Source organism: Notolepis coatsorum (genome assembly GCF_963971535.1).
Source record: "Notolepis coatsorum genome assembly, chromosome: 15".
Taxonomy (NCBI): Eukaryota; Metazoa; Chordata; class Actinopteri; order Aulopiformes; family Paralepididae; genus Notolepis; species Notolepis coatsorum.
In genome coordinates, this window is record NC_140179.1 from 28,836,724 (window position 1) to 28,856,465 (window position 19,742).

The 19,742-nt window shown below is 45.3% G+C and overlaps 1 protein-coding gene across 2 annotated transcripts in view; it reads left to right on the plus strand.

The window, feature by feature from the left end:
- The window catches only part of ptpro (protein tyrosine phosphatase receptor type O), an 84,751-nt gene that overhangs the window by 14,494 nt on the left and 50,515 nt on the right, over positions 1–19,742 (plus strand). The window contains exons 6-8 of one of the 2 annotated variants that reach the window (XM_084330093.1): positions 2,836–2,947; positions 7,321–7,484; positions 14,674–14,794. In XM_084330093.1, the coding sequence (XP_084186219.1) occupies positions 2,836–2,947; positions 7,321–7,484; positions 14,674–14,794 (397 nt within the window). Of the gene's footprint in view, positions 1–2,835; positions 2,948–7,320; positions 7,485–7,593; positions 7,608–14,673; positions 14,795–19,742 lie in introns of those variants that run through there. The other variant, XM_084330094.1, reaches the window with a different exon arrangement.

Consider the following 19,742-nt stretch of genomic DNA (forward strand, 5'->3'; position numbering starts at 1 on the left):
CTCTGCCTATTTATTAGGTGTGAGAAGGCCCCACTGGAGATCGAATTCCCTCTTATTTCATAATTAAACTTATTTAATAAACCGCATCTCCTCTCTCTCTGCAATTCTTATTTAACCCATTCAATAATAAACTATTCAATTAACCTGTATATCAATATTATTATTATGATAATAACACACAACCGAGCATCGCTCTAACATACAACAGAGCAGGTTGGTTCCCTGCCCCTAACTCACATGTACTCGTACTATCATCTAACATACAACAGAGCTGTCCGTCGCTCTATACCCTACGGGGCTGTCTACCGTCGCCCTGGAGCTGTCACCGTCGCTCTATACCCTACGGGGCTGTCTACCGTCGCCCTGGAGCTGTCACCATCGCTCTATACCCTACGGGGCTGTCTACCGTCGCCCTGGAGCTGTCACCGTCGCTCTATACCCTACGGGGCTGTCTACGTCGCCCTGGAGCTGTCACCGTCGCTCTATACCCTATTTTGAGTTCCTTTACAAAGTTCTACATACACCACCGTGTATACACACAAGCAGTTGGTAATCTTGAAAAAATTAAACTCCTTAATTAACTTAAACTCTAAATATTCCCCTATGGGTAATGGAAACTCCCCAGCACTACCCCCCCCCCTCCGCAATTAAACTCCTTAATTGAATTAAACTCTAAATATTCCCATATGGGTAATGGAAACTCCCCAGCACTACCCCCCCCCCCCTCCGCCACTAGGTGGCGACCTACTCCTCCATTTGCCTGTATTATCCCACTGCCCCCCTAGATGGCGGCCAAAACTCAGTCTAGAGGATTGTAGGTGACGTGTCACTTCCTGATTCTAAACCCCTCGTGGCTCTGCAGCCATTTTGACTCGGTGCAAATGGCTACTCTCTCAACAAACGGCCGCTGCCCTTCCTTCCAAGGCCTGAAAACACCGCTGTTTTTCCTCTCTTTCCTATCCATTATCAGGGGACGCTTTCTCAGACTAATACTCTTGCCTGATCGGACATAATACACACTGGTACAATCTCCTTTCGACTTTCCTTCTGTTATGAAAACAGTCCCGCCATCAACAATTTTTCGATCTGATTCAAGCGCCCCCCCCCCCTTTCCTCATCTCGCATTTACCCTCCTTAAACCAAAACTGTGCAGCCTGCCTCGTTTGCTTTTCATTCTCTGTAGATAACACCCTCGATTTTCACCATGGCTCTCTGCTCATATTATTACAGCTGGCATTCTCTCTGTCGAACTAGAAATGTTTACGTTTACGGATTCACTATCTGTTCGTTTTTATTTGGCTTAAAAGATCAAAACAACCGTGTGCACAGTGAACTCACATTTTTGATCGGAGCGCTGTTTCCCCTACAGCGCTGGTTCGCCTCCTGACCACTCGACTCGCCGCTCTCTCCCAGGGCTGGCCGGCCTTGCTTCGATCATGATTCTCCCACACATTGATGACTGTTGTCCACTGTCGCCCCATTATTGAAAAAGTCTTTATCCGTTGTTCTTATCTCTTGCAAATCCGGCTGTCATCAACAACCAACTGTTCCCGTTGTTTTAATCTCTTGCAAATCCGGGTCACGGCACCAACTGTAAGATTCTGATCAAACTGGCCAGTATCACGTCTTCGTCTGTTTGGCTCTCCATCCAATTCCTCTGCGTTGTGTACTTTTAATGGTACTGACGTCTCCGATACTGGTAGATAAGATCCTTATCTCCCCCCGTTAGTGCAATCCATAAACCATAATAATCCTCCACCTCCGTAAGAATTCGACACTTCGACACCGTGAAATACCTTATGAGGAGAAGCGTTGTTTTATTGCTATAAACAGAACCTCATAATCAGATGTTATCAGATGTTATCAAATTGTATCGTCCTTGAAGAGTCTATTCTAATGATCTCTCGGTGTGTTCAGATTGTCCTTTTGTTATTCAGTCCAATAGTGGTCAGGCCTAGTCGTTAGCCTGAACCCTCCTCGTGTTAGCCGAAGCTAATGATGTCGTGGCATTCTTCCTCCCCCCCCCCCCCCCCCCCCCCCCCTCTCTCGTGATAAGAGGAGAGAGAGTCCTCTGTGTGATCTCAGTCCTACTCGCTCTCGGTCAGATTCTAGTCTGCCCTACCCGGAACCACTGTCAGCTTTATAGGATCTTCATCATAACTATGATAGCCCACCCCTTTTTGGTTGTCAGGTGCCGCGTTGTCATGACAACTGCTAACCTTTCACACATTAAAATGCAGTTTTCTACTGTTTCATTAAGATGAACCCCTCTCCCTCGCTCTCGCTATCAGTGTTATGTCTTCAGCAAAACAAAACACCCTGCTCAGTGTGGTGTTCCCTCGCTCTGAACCAACCTCTGCTAAGCCAAACACATTTCTGCCCTCTCTGACCTGGCACCGTTAGATGCTACCATCTTTCCCCAATCTATACATCACATACATTGAAAAACCACCATTTTCTCTCACAATAAAGTTCAATAGACACAGACTGTGTAATTTAAAAAATAAAGAATAGAGAGAAATCTCGCCAAGAGCGAGATAAGCTTTGTCGTATTTTCTTGACTTGAACAAATATAATATATATAATATATATATGTGTAAATCAATGTCTTCCAGGGGGGGCGTGCCCCACACTTTGAGAAACACTGCCCTAACTCCTCCCAATGAGCAGGTTGGCACCTTGCATGGTCGCCTCCGCCGTCGGTGTGTGAATGTGTGAGTGAATGGGTAAAATGTGAGGAACAAATTGTAAATCGCTTTGGATAAAAGCACTATATAAATATTTTTTTAATAACAAGTGTAACTAAACCTGCACGTTTCTTTAATTCCCTCCCAGAGAGTGACGGACCTGCTGCCAGCCTGGTACTACAACTTCCGCGTGTCCATGTTGACGTGGGGCGAGCCGCCGCTCAGCTGCTGCGACAGCTCCACTCTGGGCTTCACCACAGGTACAGTACAGTACAGTACAGCTCCACTCTGGGCTTCACCACAGGTACAGTACAGTACAGCTCCACTCTGGGCTTAACGCTATCATAGCCATCATGATCTGTATTGTCAACTGGACAACGCCAGCCCCGCCTGCCAACGCCATATAGATAGCGAACGTTAACCAACGTTTGCAAACAAAGCCAATGTCATCCAGCCGACACCACAGATCAACGTTAGCTAACACGAGGGAAACGTTAATGTAGTCAGTGTAGAGAGAGGCAGCACTTAATTGGCATTGACAAGAGTTTATCTCATTCTATATCAAGGCACGAAAAATAAAAAATTTACTTTTTTTTTCGACCTTGTATTGGAAGCCGGTCTGTATTTGTCTGCATGTATCGAACGCCCGGTTTATATAAGAGGCCCGTCCTTTATTCGAGTACCCTCCACTATTAGAGGATTTACGGTATGTGTCTAATCTGACCGTCGTTTATCAATGACTTGTTTGCAGTCAACATTGTCAAAACGGATTGTTTTTTAATCGCTTCATTTCCGTTTTATAGCATTTTGAAAAGCCCTCGTTTTCGAGGAAAATATAAAGATTCCGTGATAAAAGGCATTTACTCGAATATTCTGGAATACACAAAAACTTTGTTATTTTTCTGCCTATTTATGAATAGTCTTCAAATAAACGCTTGATTATCGATAGTATATGTGTACTTATGCACGCTATAGAAGCGGGCTGAAATATCGATTATCTCATTTCCAGATCGATCGCACAGCCACACAGCCACACACACATATAGGGCAAACGCTTATATCTCTGTGAAAATAGCTCTGATTATCGTAAGACTGGTCAAATAGATTCCTTACCTTAGATCAGATGTTATCCAAAAAGATTATTCCAATTCCTGATCGCCATTCCAAATATCGATCACGCTTATTGATTACAGTGTTGGGTACTGTAAATACATAATCCACGTGTTTTCCGGGCCGGCGAGCACAATGGATTCTTCAGTTGGCTCGACGGAAAAGTAAAATGAGGAAACTGGCCACCCCCCCTTCGTCAGTGTAAAGTAATGGGGTGCAGTTACACAAGGAGAGACGATAGGGGGCGGTATCTTCCCAATTGAGCTCAGAGAGACTCTGCAGCACTAACCCGAGGCTCGATTGATGAAATATGAATTCAAATCGCCAATAAAAGAAAATACGACAAACAAACTCTATATAGCGTCGGGGGCACTCAAAGGTCGGCATGAACTAACGATAAAACACGTCCGTGGTGGGGAGCTCCCGTAGCTCACCGCATATCTCGGCGCTATTTCTGCGTCGGGGAAAACCGTGCTCGTCACGGATCTGGGGGACACGAGTTCGATTCCCGGACCCGCCGTCATTTCTCAGAATGTCTTCCCCTGCTCTACATCCCATTTCAACCTGTTTCTGTCGGTCATGCTTGACCAGAAAAGCGATAAACACTAAAAAATAAAGTAAAAAAAAAAAAAAAAAACGTCCGTGGCACTCAAAGTGTTAAGCACAGAATTTAGAATGTGTGTACGTACAGAAAAATCGGGATTTATCACATCTGCATACACAGGTCGTACGCACACTGTGTTGATAAATACCATTTGTTCTTACCGTCAATGCTCGTGCATAATTATCCATATATGGTAATGAAACACCCCCATGGGATGTGAAATAATGGACTAACCCGAGCGAACTCTGAGAAACTTCACGAGCGAGATTGATCACGGAGGTCTAAGCAACTAATTGAATGCGCTGTCGAACCAAGAAGACACAACGCGTGTTATGGGATAAATACGCGACAGGCTGGCGGACTTGTACACGGTGATGTCAGATATCAACGACTCCCTAAGACCATTGCTGCAATTCTGCCTGGACAGCTCAAAATACTAATAAAGACCATTAACCACTGTTTGGCGTTGGTGTGTCATTATAACCATGCTGCATATGAATGCCTTTATTCGTTTCGTTCGATTGGCTACCGGGTATCTATTTTGTTGTCGTTATTAGGTAGCCTATATAAATTAGATATAATAGCAGCCATAGCCTACATTATGCAACAGTAACTTGCGCATATATAATAACACATGGCACAGCCCTGCAAAGCCTTTTTCAAGCTAGATTAACTTGATCGTTAATCTAGCTGTTGTATCTTTACGCTTATGAAAACATTAAATAATATGTATAGGCTATAGGCCGTCGTTTTGCCTTTAATAGCCTATATTCTCAAATGGCATTTAATGGCTATCCGCTGTGGGCTACAGTATCTCCTCGCTGACGGACCAGTATACCTTATATATCTTATCATATTCCTATATGTCTCCAAGGAATCGTGGGGCTCTGGGGAATAAAGGTTGGGAACCCCTGCTATAGCCCATATCCTTTATAATGTTTTTTTTTTTTTATCCACTTTTTCTCCCATCTCAATTTCGTATCGTCCAATTCAACCCTCCCCTGTCTCGAACGCTGTTTCTTGCCTCCCACAAGCCGGCTGCAATGTGGACGAAGCCATACATAGCACGAGTCCCCTCCGATACTCGAGGTAGCAGCCGTCGCATCTTTTCACCTGCACGGCGCAATCTTTTAGCGTCAGGGGTCTGCGCTTTGGGGGGGCGCCGCCCCCATCGCTTCTTGATTCTACTGCGCAGGCGCACCAACCGACCTGTAGGAGTCGCTGTCCACACGTCCGATCCCCACCCCTCAGTTTTCCCTCCCCCTAATACTGCCAATTGTATTAGTACGGACGACCAGCCAAACTGAAAACAATGTGGAGAGCTGGGCTCGAACCCAGCGTCTCCAGCATTGGTGGTGAGTGCGTTGCCCACTGCACCACATAGTCGCCCCTATATCCTTTATAATGTTATAGGCTATTTTATTTACAGTTTACTCTATCAGCCTACCCAGCATGTAATACGTTCTTTGTTAGAACTCAACTCGTTATTATTTTGCGCATAGATTGGAGAAATACGGGAAAGTTTTGATTATATTTAAAAGGCTTTGACATTGTAAAACGAAATAAGTGGAATTTCGACGTTGTAAGCAGAATACAAGTCATATCACCCACACGATATATGCTACCAGAGCATGTATGCTTTTCATTTATTTAAGACACATTTATTGCAAGGGTTTTGTAATACACATAAACTCAACAAATAACCTCTGTTCTCGTTGCAATGCGTTTTAAATTCTTTCTTATACAGTAGGAAGGGGGAAGAACACTATCGTGGGTGTTCATGTGACTTGTATTCTGCTTACAGCTTCGAAATTCCACTTATTTCGTTTAACAATGGCAACGCCTTTTGAATATAATCAAAACGTTCCCGTATTTCTGCAATCTATGCGCAAAAAAAAAAATAATAATAACGAGCGCAGTCAGTACACCCCATAGTATTCCGATAACGCTATATATAAACCATGCTGCATTCATTCGGAAAGAAAGACCTATTCCAAATGCTATTTATAGGGTTTTGACAATAATTACACTACTGTCGCTATTTTACAATTAACTATAATGAATTACGGGGGGTCATACCGAACACGTCAGTCAAACTAATGCACGAAAGCTTATTTCCGCGTCTGCAGTCTCCATATTCTACCGCTGGGCGCCAGGTACGCATGGTCCGAGCTGTGCGTATATACGCACAAAGTCAAGCACTTTGCTTAGAAATGAACGTACGCACGGGTTACGCACATATCTGTGCGTACGCACACATTGATAAATGAGGGCCCAGGGCTGTACAGCTGTGCACGATGTGGTCAGGTATATACACTAATTAGAATAAAAATAACAATACAGTGTTGAATATTTACAGGATGGAATATTTAGCAGGGCTGTGCAAATGTTTGCCGGTCAAGTATTTAAAGATTGCTATTGCCGAGTGTATTGTATTGAGCGGTCTGTTGCACGTTTCTGTTCAATGTGAGGACCAATATATGGGGGCTCAGGGGGTAGTGCAGCCGTCTGGTAATCCGTAGGTTCCTGGTTCGATTCCCGCTCCTCCCAGGCAGCGCGTCGAAGTCTCCTTGAGCAAGACACTTAACCCCTAATTTCTCCCGATGAGCAGGTTGGCACCTTGCATGGTTGCCTCTGCCGTCGGTGTGTGAGTGGGTAAAATGGTAAATGGTGCATTTATATAGCATATAATAAATTATAAAGTGCTTTGGATAAAAGCGCTATATAAATGCACCATTTACCATTTACCATTATATAGTTAATATGGCAAAAGAGTCTGCAGGGAACATCGGTCTGTTCATTTAACCGTGATCACAGAGATTTGATCAGAGAAAATTGTCCACTCCGTGTTCCGTGAGACACTGGAATTCCTGTTTATGACCCACGCCTCTCCTCCCCCTCTGGTGTTTGGTCCCCCAGCTCCCGAAGCGCCTCACATCTCCTCGGTGGACTACTCCCACGGCGTGCTGTACGTGCGCTGGACCTACGGGGAGCTCTTCGTCGACCTCTCCCACTCCAAGATGCTGCACTGGAAGGTGGTGGCCGTGGGCAAGAAGGGCCCCAAGAAGAGCTACTCTATCGATGTGAGTCCCCCGCCTGCCGCTTATCTTAACTATACATATGATATAGAAGAGCTACTCTATCGATGTGAGTCCCCCGCCTGCCGCTTATCTTAACTATACATATAGAAGAGCTACTCTATCGATGTGAGTCCCCCGCCTCTCACATGCTGCCTGCCGTTGATCTCAACTATACATATTTAAGCTCTAAATAAAGGTTTGATGATGATGATGATATTAGTGTTCAAGGCATCACATTACTGTGCCTACGTCCTCTGGCCGCCTCAGACCCACTCCTATCCGAGCTCCGGGAGGGTCATCAAAGAGAAGCCCCCTATTCTCGGCCCTTGCCCCACAATGGTGGAACAAACTTCACCCAACAGTTAGGACAGCCGAAACCCGTCCAATCTTTCGCCGTCGACTAAAGACACACTTCTTCAATCAATATCTAAGAAAATTAAAAATTTAAAAAAATAAAACCTTCTTACTGTCATGCACTCTTCCTAATATTCTAACATACACTCAACACTGTAGCACTCAAGTCTGAACACTTTGATGTACATTGTTACTCAGCTGATAGAGTTGTACCCTTCCTGCTGACTTGTCGTACAAAACTTGTAAGTCACTTTGGATAAAAGCGTCAGCTAAATGACTAAATGTAAATGTGATGGTTGAGACGTGCTTAAAGTTTTTCAGATTTTTCCAGGATAAAACTCATTGACCCCTAACAGTAAAGCTGGCAGCTTTGACTACAAATATTTGGAGAAAATTGTTGAGAAAATATCACCTCATTTTATGTAACTCACTACTGTTGACAGCTTCCTCGTTGATTGTTATCACCTTCCGTGAAGTCTCTGCGTTGTGTTTGTTTGTTGTTTGTTGAGGCAATCTTACTGGCTGTAACACTGTCCCCGTTAAAGCATCTTACTGGCTGTAACACTGTCCCTGTTAAAGCATCTTACTGGCTGTAACACTGTCCCTGTTAAAGCATCTTACTGGCTGTAACACTGTCCCCGTTAAAGCATCTAACTGGCTGTAACACTGTCCCCCTTAAAGCATCTTACTGGCTGTAACACTGTCCCTGTTAAAGCATCTTACTGGCTGTAACACTGTCCCCGTTAAAGCATCTTACTGGCTGTAACACTGTCCCCGTTAAAGCATCTTACTGGCTGTAACACTGTCCCCGTTAAAGCATCTTACTGGCTGTAACACTGTCCCCGTTAAAGCATCTTACTGGCTGTAACACTGTCCCCGTTAAAGCATCTTACTGGCTGTAACACTGTCCCCGTTAAAGCATCTTACTGGCTGTAACACTGTCCCCGTTAAAGCATCTTACTGGCTGTAACACTGTCCCTGTTAAAGCATCTTACTGGCTGTAACACTGTCCCCGTTAAAGCATCTTACTGGCTGTAACACTGTCCCCGTTAAAGCATCTTACTGGCTGTAACACTGTCCCTGTTAAATAATCTTACTGGCTGTAACACTGTCCCCGTTAAAGCATCTTACTGGCTGTAACACTGTCCCCGTTAAAGAATCTTACTGGCTGTAACACTGTCCCCGTTAAAGCGCCCGGACAAAAGAATGTACTTGGAGTCGTCTCATATCAGCAGGATGTTTATTTCCATAAACATAGCATCTCGTACAAAATGAGAGTCTTTGGTGGTATAAGAAACTATATTAATAGATTCTATCTCTGTCTTTGGTAGTCCTGAGCCACTGTCGCCCCCGATTCAAACTGCCATTGATGTTGAAAAATGGTGGAAATACTCCATGAGACTTGAAAGTCGCTAGGAATGTGTAACTCGGCCGTCTGAAAACCACTATATCGTTTTAAAGATTTTCGCTAACACTCTAGAACTTCAAACTTCCGCTTTCAGTTGGGTGTGCGAGTTATTAACTTCCAGTTGCTGCAGTGCACATTTGATTTGCTTGTAGTGGAGTGATACAGTAACATAACAGTGATTTTCACAAGGGTAAATGACCTATGCCCAGCGATTTTCAAGTTTCGTGAAGCATATTTTCAACCCTTTTCAACATCACTGTCAGTGTGAAAGGTACTGTAAGCTGAGATCTACCACAACATACACTTCATACATCTACAGTATGAACACACAATGAGTTAAAGTCAGGGATAATCCCTGGTAGTGGTGAGAAGTCAAAACTAGACTGGTATGGTCCTTTTAATAGGACCCCCAACCAATCAGAATTTGTTTTTATAGATAAGATTATATCAAGTTTCAAGTTTCTTTATTAGTTGTGCTTCTTTCTGTTTTGCTCCAGAGATTGTGCTAGATAAAAATAGATAATAGATATAAATACATAGAATAAATTAAATAAATAGATATAAATACATTTACCATTTTACCATTTCACCTAGGGCCCCCAAACGTCTAGGGATGGCTCTGGGTTCCCTCTCTCATTTCCACACGGGACGGGTTTCCCGGGGTTGCAGAATCCTCCCTAATGATAGCAGTTAAGGGTTTTGACGGAGAGATAAACCACTATCCACCGTTCAGCCAATCCGAAAGAAGTCTCTGGTGTGTTCTGACTCCTACCTTTTAAAGCGCATGGTGTTAAGTGTGGCTTCCTGGCAGCGAATAAAGTGTGACAGCCCTTTGCAGCTTGTTAGGTATAGACGAAAGCTGCTATTGATTATGTCCACTGGGTCCTTTGGAGGGGGGGTTGGGGGGTTAGTGGCTAATTAAAGCAACAGAGGCCTGACCTGCTCTCCTTCCTCTGCCTTGCTTTCCGTGAGATCTAAAGACACCTCCTCGGCAGGGCCAATTATGTTCCCAACAGAATAGGGATTTACAGTATCCCGGCTCCGATTGCCCCGACCGATGTGATGCTGAGCCTCTTTCTACCGAGGGTGTAGAAGGTCCTCGTTATGTTGTTGCAGAGGCCAGGATGGAAATAGGTTAGGTTGCCCAGGAGAAATGGATGACGAATAAATAATATCCTGCGAAATGCCGTTTTTTACGTTTCGAGGAAATGTACCAAGAAAATTAAAGGTGCTATAGATAACATTCAGCCACTAGATGGCGGACTTCCATGGCCAAATTAGTTTGAAAGAAAATGGGGCTATAACGTTGAATTGGGTGTATACAGAGTATCATCACTAATAACCAAACATTAAGCTTGTCTGGACATTTATGAGTTATGTAGTGATGTAGTTATCAGAAAAGCAAACAGACTCTAGTTCTACTGTATGTCTTTTCTTGCCATCTTTACAGAATTGGCATGTGCTGTATCCCGTTGTGCACAATCACAGCTAAGACATTAGAAAATGTATGGGTTTGTCATGTATGGGTTTGTCACGTGTGCAGATGTCCAGAATTACCATGTACAGGGTTCTGACAAACACATAGCGGTTTGGGGAAGAATCCATACAGCAATATATCACAATATTTTGCGTGGCAATATTATACCCCAAGTATTGAGATTTTTTAAAGACTTACGCACAAAGGGATTGTGAATACATGCAAATCATCCTAATGCCTTAGCTGTTATTTGCGACTGTAAAAGACAATTCTTGTATTAAAAAAGGGACTTTTAAGCACGATAAGAGGAGAAACACCGGGCATCCCATAATATCACATTTACATTTTGTCATTTAGCTGACGCTTTTATCCAAAGCGACTTACAGGTTCTGTACGACAAGTCAGCAGGAAGGATACAACTCCTACAACCGAGTAACAATGTTCATCAAACAGTGCTGAAACTTGGGTGCTGCAGTGTTGAGTGCACTGCATAGTAGTAAAGACATATTAGTATAGTAGGAAGAGTGCATGATAGTAAGAAGGTTATTTTCTTTATATATATATACCGGTACATATACATATATATATATTTTTATTTTTTATTCATTTCAGATATTGATTGAAGAAGTGTGTTTTTAGTCGACGGAAAAAGATTGATGGGGGTTTCCACTAAGATGGCTCCTGTTCTCCCCCACTCACCCGTGACGACCGTGACGTGGGTTCAGTCTGTGTGTTACGGTAGAACGGGTTCTCACACGGTATGAGACTCACGAAAGCTCACATGCCTTGGGATCGTTTTTTCCTCATCCGCTGAAGCGCAGCGCTATCACTCATCATCTCGCTAGGGGCCTCGCTGGCGGCGACGCATCCGGCCCCCGGTGACTGTTTACGGGGGCCCCATCAGAGAAATGAGATAAATGTAGATTGTCACTGTTCATTGAAGAGGGGGGCTTCCGTCATATTCCGACAGGCTGCCAGATAGACGAAGGGGGCCGGTGGACACTATGGGGAAATAATCTCTCGCCAGCGGCTCTTAAAGTGTCCCGGGTGACAAATGAAGCGCTGCCTTGCGCGACGGGCGACCCTCTCCGATTCGGCTGGAGAATCATCGACGGCTCGCCTGGGATTGAGATCAATACCTAGGATGATTGATTTCAGATGGAAATCGTCCAGTGCTGTGTTATTTTCCCACACAGACACACACACACACACACACACAAAAGGTTTTGCCTGGTGGTAAAGATCAAGGCCTGTGGGCTAAAAGGACGACGAGGTACTGGACCACTGACACTAACGGTAGAATGAAATGTTGCACTATTAGAAAGTGTGCTTATCTGTTATTTTTCACAGCTTCATGCTTCATGTGAAACAGTACAGAAGCTGTTAGGAAGGTGCTTATCTGTTATTTTTCACAGCTTCATGCCTCATGTGAAACAGTACAGAAGCTGTTAGGAAGGTGCTTTTCTGTTATTTTTCCCAGCTTCATGCTTCATGTGAAACAGTACAGAAGCTGTTAGGAAGGTGCTTATCTGTTATTTTTCCCAGCTTCATGCTTCATGTGAAACAGTACAGAAGCTGTTAGGAAGGTGCTTTTCTGTTATTTTTCCCAGCTTCATGCTTCATGCCCCCAATTGATTTTCCCAAACATTGTAAATGGCTAATAATCTCTGCTTAAAGCAGACCAAATTTGGACGAAATTAAATAAGATCAAAGTACAAATCAGACAGGATTTCTTCCAAATGTGCACCGTCCCTTTTAAGGTTGAAGAGAGATTACGAAACTCGCACATACTGATCTTGTAATGCAACACCAACTGATTCATTCAACTGTCTCAGTCCAGCTGGACCTTTGCCAGAGTAGGAAGCATTTGTAGATGAAGTGAAGTAAATAGCTTAGTGCCGTACACAGATTCCCTTAGGAGCTGAAGGATAGACGGTACTCTATACACAGTCATGGAATACCATACTGCTGTCATAGCTGTTACAGCACCACATATTGCCATAAAGATACCTATCATTCAAAGCCTTTGTAGACCTTTGTAGAGTACAAATACAGAACACCTCTCTGATTCGGAAGGTCTCTTTTTTCTGTAATTTTCTGTAATTTATCTAGATTAATCTATATAAAAAATTTGCATTTTTCGACTTAAGACCGAAGTTTGTAACAGATATTTACTTGAGTAAAATCATGGAATTAATGTAAAATCAACACAAAGAAAGTATATTTAGATTAAAATACTATTTTAATAGTATTTTAATAGTAATATAAATCATATTAACACATCCTGTGCCAATCACGTTGTACGACGTGTTTCAAGTTCATGCTAATTCTGCCACGATGTTATTGTGATCATATTTCATATTCATATTTCATATTTCCCTCACGGAGCCTTGTCTGATGCTGTGGGACTCGGCACAACTCTGCAACGCTTCAATACTGCCCCCTGGTGGATGATCGGCGAGTTGCCAAACCGGAAATGCCGGTTGGATATCGGTGTGTCTCCTAAATACGCATATCGTTGCAGGACTCTAGCCACACACCGTGGATATGGATCGCTGCCATAACTCAATAATCAACATGATTTGGGCGTGTATTAGTATTATACAAACCGGAAATGGATTGCCTCGATCCCTATCAAATAACTGGGATCTTTTTGCTCCAGTATCATCGCCCAACGGTAAGAGGAGGCTGCCGTGACTTTCAGCGTTTTTGTTTATTATGATCCATGCAAACTGCTCTGATCTATATATCACCCATACTACATGAAGCATTTAACGACGATCACGGAATTATAAACGACCCCCCACCCCCCCCCCCCCCCCTCCGTCCATCCGCGCATGATCAGTCATAACGTTTAGGACCATGTACAGTTGACATTTTTAATATAGCGTGGATCGGCAACAAATGGCATTTGATAATCTATATATGCATTTATGCCTTAATCTCACGTTCTAGGAATTACTGCAGAAAACGATAAAAACATATTTATATGACGGTATTTTTGTATGAATATGTGAATGAGTAACACTGTAAAACGTTCCTACATCCTGAACGATAGATAATCGATGTTGAATGGGCCATAGTAATGTCAATTTAGCAATACAATTTAAAAAGTTATAGCCCTGCAAAGAAGGTGAACATCTCCATAGACTTACAGTACTGGCAGAGAATGGTATAAGATGCTGAAAGTGCATGGCAGTTAATGTGTTAACAACAAAAATGTGTTCCATCTTCATGTCAGATGATTTTCAAAAAGGTGCATGAGACAAGCAACTATACTGCTGAAAGTTCAGAACGTTGAAGATTTTTCACTCCATAGATTAATCTAGATTAATTCATTTTAATGCTTTAATTAATTTAAATTAATCTCCAAAGTTAAAGCATTAATTTTGACAGCCCTAGTTGGAACAAAATATCCAGACTTATCCTGGATTGAGGTTCACTCGTGCTGTGGTTTGGTTTCTTGGTCGAAGATGGATCCGTCCGTCTATCTGTCTGTCTGCCTGTCCGTCCAGTCCGTCAGCCAATGACCTGCACTGCTGAGTTTTCTTTTCTTCAAAGCGGTCAAAGATCACTGCCGCACACTACGGTTCTTTGGTGTGCATAGTAAGAGCCAAGATGGCGATCGGTCATTAATGTAGATTTTTCATCACAGGGATAGTACGCAGAATTATTGTACCGGTATTTATACTTCTTTCATAATTATAATACTAAATTACAATTTTCATCACAAATAACAGCACATCTGGTCAATAAGGCTGTAACCCGTAATACTTTGCTGTAATAAATATTATTCATGCCTGGAGGAGGAGGCTTGCAGGTGGACACGTGCTGCTGCAGCACGGTTGGTGTGGCATCTCTCCGAGTGCCACTCTAGTTGAGTAAGTGTGTGTCTGCGTGTGTGTGTGTGTGTGTGTGTGTGCGCGCGTGTGTGTGTGTGTGTGTGGTTCTAGGTGACTCGTAATGTGATGCGGGCCAGCTTGCCTCTGCCACCAGGAGACGTCTACAACCTGACAGTGACGGCCTGCACAGAGCGCAACAGAAACACCTCCCTGCCCAACGTCATCAAACTAGGTCAGCCTGGACCCCCCCCCCCCCCCCCTCTGTCTCTCTGTCTGTCTGTCTCTCTCTCTGTCTGTCTCTCTCTTTCTCTCTGTCTGTCTCTCTCAGTCTGTCTGTGTCTTTCTGGCTCTCTCTCTCTCTCTCTCTCTCTCTCTCTCTCTGTTTCAATGTCTATGTCTCTCGCTGTGTCTCTTACTTTGTCTCGCTGTCTCGCTCTCTGTCCGTCTCCCCCTCTCTCTTTCTTGCTCGCCGCCTCTCTCTCTATGTCTCTCTCTCTCTAATGCAAGGAAATAGTGGTATTTTATGTGAAGATTACTAGTAGTAGTAGCAGATGTAGTAGTAGCAGTGGTAGTAGTAGTTGCAGTAGTAGTAGTATCATCAGCAGTAGTAGTAGCAGCAGTAGTAGTAGTAGTAGTAGTAGTAGTAGTAGTAGTAGTAGTAGTAGTAGTAGCAGTAATAGTAATTGTAACTGAGGGGTACAATTCCCTGACTGTATTACTAGATATGATACTTACTACCACTACCTTTGTACTTAATATTCGGCCACCCAGTACTCGGCATAAATATATCATGATGAACACTCTCACGTAGATGAAACGGATCCAACACAAATGTACGAAGTCGAAGTATGCGTTTATTACTACACAGCAATGGTGTGTAGAGCAAGCACTTAATCACTTAATTACATTTATGAATTGAAATAGTATGCACTTTTATGGCAAAGAGTATTCGTTGGTATATCAATAGAGAATGTCCAATCTCTGGTGGCGCAGGCGGTAAATATACGACCTGGAATAGTTAAGGAATAACAGCAATGATACTTTAATGATTATAAGATTGGATACACTAAGGGGGGTAATCCGGTCGCTTGTAAGACAACAGGAGTAGGAGGGGGGGGGGGTAGAGTCTGGCTGCCTCGTCCGGCCAAGGGTATCCTGGGTGAACCCACAGTTGTGCAGCTCGGTGCGCCAGCGATCCTTGGACCACGGATGAAAGCAGTTGGACTCTCTGTGAGCCGGCTCTCTCCGGTCCACGGGGGAGAGACGTGAAGCGACCTCGTCTTGCAGAGCGTCTCCTCACCTTGCGTCCTCTCCAGGGGGGGGGGGTTCCAACACACGGCAGTGTCGGGGGTCTTTATCCATGGAATAATCACTGTACACAAAGCATAATCCGTGCCTGGGAAGGCGGGCTGTCGTCGGTAGAATAATCCGGTATACAGGTCCACTCGCTCGTCGGCTCTGGGGCTCCTCGGATGCAGTCTCACATGGGGTCGACCATCCTGGATAAGCAGCCAGTTCTCTGCCCGAAACGATGGGGTACTGACTACGGTAGTATTCTCACCGCACGAAGCACTATATATTAACAGACTATTATTAGCTTAATAGACTACGTCCAACTCGACGATATAGTGCCAAATATGACTATTCAAATATTAATATACACGATGTCTCAATACCGATGGTAGGCCGAACTTGGCCTTACTCCCACACGTGGCGTCGCGGGGAGGCTTTACGTCTGTCACTCTATTGGAGGGTAAGAAACTGGACTGAAAAAGAAGTCCTACTTTAGTATATATACGCACTATGAACAAATAGTACCGTTAGTGGTGCGGTAGCCAGATTCCTACGCGGAACTAGGACTTGTTCGTACATGTTGAGCGGTACGTTTGAACTGGGTCTGGGGGGTATGGCAGCCTGGCACCAAGGTCTCGACCAATAGTAGAATGGAGACTATTATGGGATGTTCAGTAGGCTAGAATGGATATTCAATGCATATTGTACAAGGAATATACAAGGGATATCAAGGAATATTAGAGAATATACAAATACAATTAAATATATATATATAAATAAATATATATATTCGGTTTAATCTGGCCCTTCACAACAGCCACCCCCTGATTGGTCCCAGACCTAATCAGTTAAGCAGAGACAGATTAATCGCGTTGTCTATTTACACATAAGGGTTTGCTGTAGGGGTCAGTCAACTTCACAAAGTCATAGGGTTATGGGGTCATGGTCATCATCGATTGTGTCTGGGAGTCGGGGCAGTTCTATGAGCCTCGCCACGGGACGGGTGTAAGTGCGACCCTGGACAAGCACTTCAGCTGCTCGGACCTTGCCGTCGGCACCGGTGATCACTTTGCTTACGCGGCCGGCCGGCCACATAGCTCTGGGCAGTGATTGATCAATAATCATGACGACCGTTCCTTCTGTCAAATTGTCTCTCTCCTTTACCCACTTCTGGCGGGTCTGTAGAGACGGTAGGTAGTGCAGTAGGAAACTGCTCCAAAACTTGTCGGCTAATACTTGACTGTACCTCCACATTCGTCGGCCGTTCGCTTCTTCAGGCCGGTACATTGTCTGGGGTAACGCGGGATCTAGCCGCCCCATCAGGAGTGTGTTGGGGGTAACTGGGTCGATATCCGCCACATCGCTGGAGACGTAGCCGAGGGGCTTAGAGTTCAATACTCCCTCAATCTCCGTGAGGACTGTCATTAGGACTTCTTCCGCCACAGTCTGGGCCCCAAGTACTGCGTACAGGGCTGTCTTTATGGAACGCACTTCCCGTTCCCAAGTACCACCGAAGTGGGGTGCGTTTGGGGGGTTGAATTGGAAGTCAATCTGTGCTGGAGCGAGGTGGGTCTTAAGTTCTGGGCCCATAGCTTGGAAGCTCTCTCTCAGCTCTCTTTCGCCGCCTTTGAAGTTTGTCCCATGATCGGACAATAGTGTAGACGGTCTTCCTTTCCGTGATGTGAATCTACGGAAGGCCATAAGGAATGAGTCTGTGCTCATGGTCGGGAGAAGCTTGATGTGTATCGCTCTGGTGGTCATGCATTTGAATACAATACCCCACCGCTTCTCGGTTCCTCTTCCTTTCTTTATGTGCAGCGGGCCAAAGCAGTCCATACCCGTTGAGTGGAATGGCTTGTCACCGATTCGGAGGCGACATGGAGGAAGGTCAGCCATCCTTGGTATGCTGGGCTGCGCGCGCCACTTGCGGCAGTCTAGACATGTTCGCTGGAAGCGTCGTACCGCCTCTCTTCCTTGTAGGATCCAGTAACGACGTCTGATTTCCGCGAAGACTCTTTCTGCTCCTGCGTGATGTACATCCTCATCGTATTTCTTTATAATCAGCTCTGTGACCTTGTGTCGGCTGTTCAATACGATCGGGTATTTAATGTCATCCGGTAGATTGGGGGCTCTGCGTAGGCGACCACCCACTCTGATGAGGGTATGAGCGTCGCTCTCGGGGGCCAGATGAATTAATCTGCTGTCGGATGGGACGGGCTTTCCTCCCTGTGGACAGGCCAATTCATCGGGGAACGAGTCTCTCTGGGCTCGCTGCAGTAGAAGCAATTCTGCTTCCTCGTAGTTAGCTGCTGACATTTCAGCGGGGGACTTACACTCCGGGTGGTGCCGCAGGAATGTCCTTTGTTGTGCACTCTCTATGGTAGTGCAATCATCTATGTTGGGGTCTGCGGAGATAACAGTGCTCAATCCACAGAACACAGGCTTCTTATTCTCAGCCTCCTCCTGACTGGCTTCCCTCGGGATAGGCGTGGGCCACTCTCCTTCCGGGAGCTTTAGGAATGCTGGGCCGTCACTGTAGACATTGCGACGGGTGAGGTCATCTAGGGGCATTCCCCGGGTGATGACGTCAGCTGGGTTCTGTTTTGTATCAACGTAGCGCCACTCTGTTTCTCCGGTTAACTCTTCGGTTAAGTCTTGAATCTCGGTGACTCTGACTCCCACGAAGACTTTGTACTTGCATGAGTCCGATTTGATCCAGGCGAGTACTGTCGTGGAATCTGACCACAGGATTGTTCTAGACACCGGTATGGTGAGCTCACGTTGGATGAGCGTGGCTAGGTGCGCTCCGGCTAGGGCTGCGCAGAGCTCTAGACGTGGGATAGATTGTTGCTTGCGTGGGGCTATTCTCGAGCGGGCGAGGACAAATGCTGTGTAGATCTCTTCCCCCTCTTCTTGGGCCCGCAAGTAGGCTACTGATCCGTATGCGACCTCTGAGGCGTCACTGAAGACGTGTAAGTCCATTTTACATGTCTCTGGCCTCACCGTGGGTGGGAAGTAGCTTCGGCGCATATTAACGCCTGGGAGTGAGTGGAGCTCCATCTCCCACTCTCTCCAGGTGGATGGAAGGTGTGCGGGAATGGGATCGTCCCAGCCCTGGTCCTTGTCCCACAATGCTCGTACAATCATTTTTGCCCTGGTGGTGTACGGTAGAATACATCCTAGCGGGTCATATTGTCGGGCGAGTGTTGTGTACACACTCCGTCTGGTAGCCAGACGGAGTGTTAGCCAGTGTTCTTTCTCACAGTAGGGGCACACTATCTTCCACTTCTCCGTTCTGGAGGGGGTACTGTGGCTCCTGCTGCTCGGTACTGACTCCGATTGGTGCATCACAGTCACCGATCTTCTTCCATCATTTAGTCGTCTGGTTCCTTCTCTGGAGCCAGGGGTGCTCCGTCCGAATGTATCTAGCCGTAGGCTGCTGACTTCTCTCGCCAGGAAGTCTGCTAGATCGAGGAGGTTCGGTTCGGGGCCATTCGGGTCTCGGTGGTCTCTCTGCCGCCTAAAACGCTCCTGTCGAGCGGGCGGCAGCTTCTCCAAGATCCTTTCCACATTTGAGTTGGCGTAAAGTTCATGCCTCCCCTTCTCTCTCTGCGCTCCCAACATCCCTACCAGGGACTGCACTCTGATGGACAGGTCGTCCAGTGCTCGATTGTCTATTGCTGGGGGTAAGCGGTCGATGTGTCGGATCTCCTGGATCACGTAATCCCATATGCGCCCATACCTCTGGTCCAATGCTACCAGCGCTGCTGTGTATGGGGTGGTGGAAGTCGCGTAGGCGAGCGCTATATTATGTGCGCGGGGTACCTTTAAGTGCTTCAGTAGGATGGCGTATTTATGGCGTTCATCCAATACATCCACCAACATGG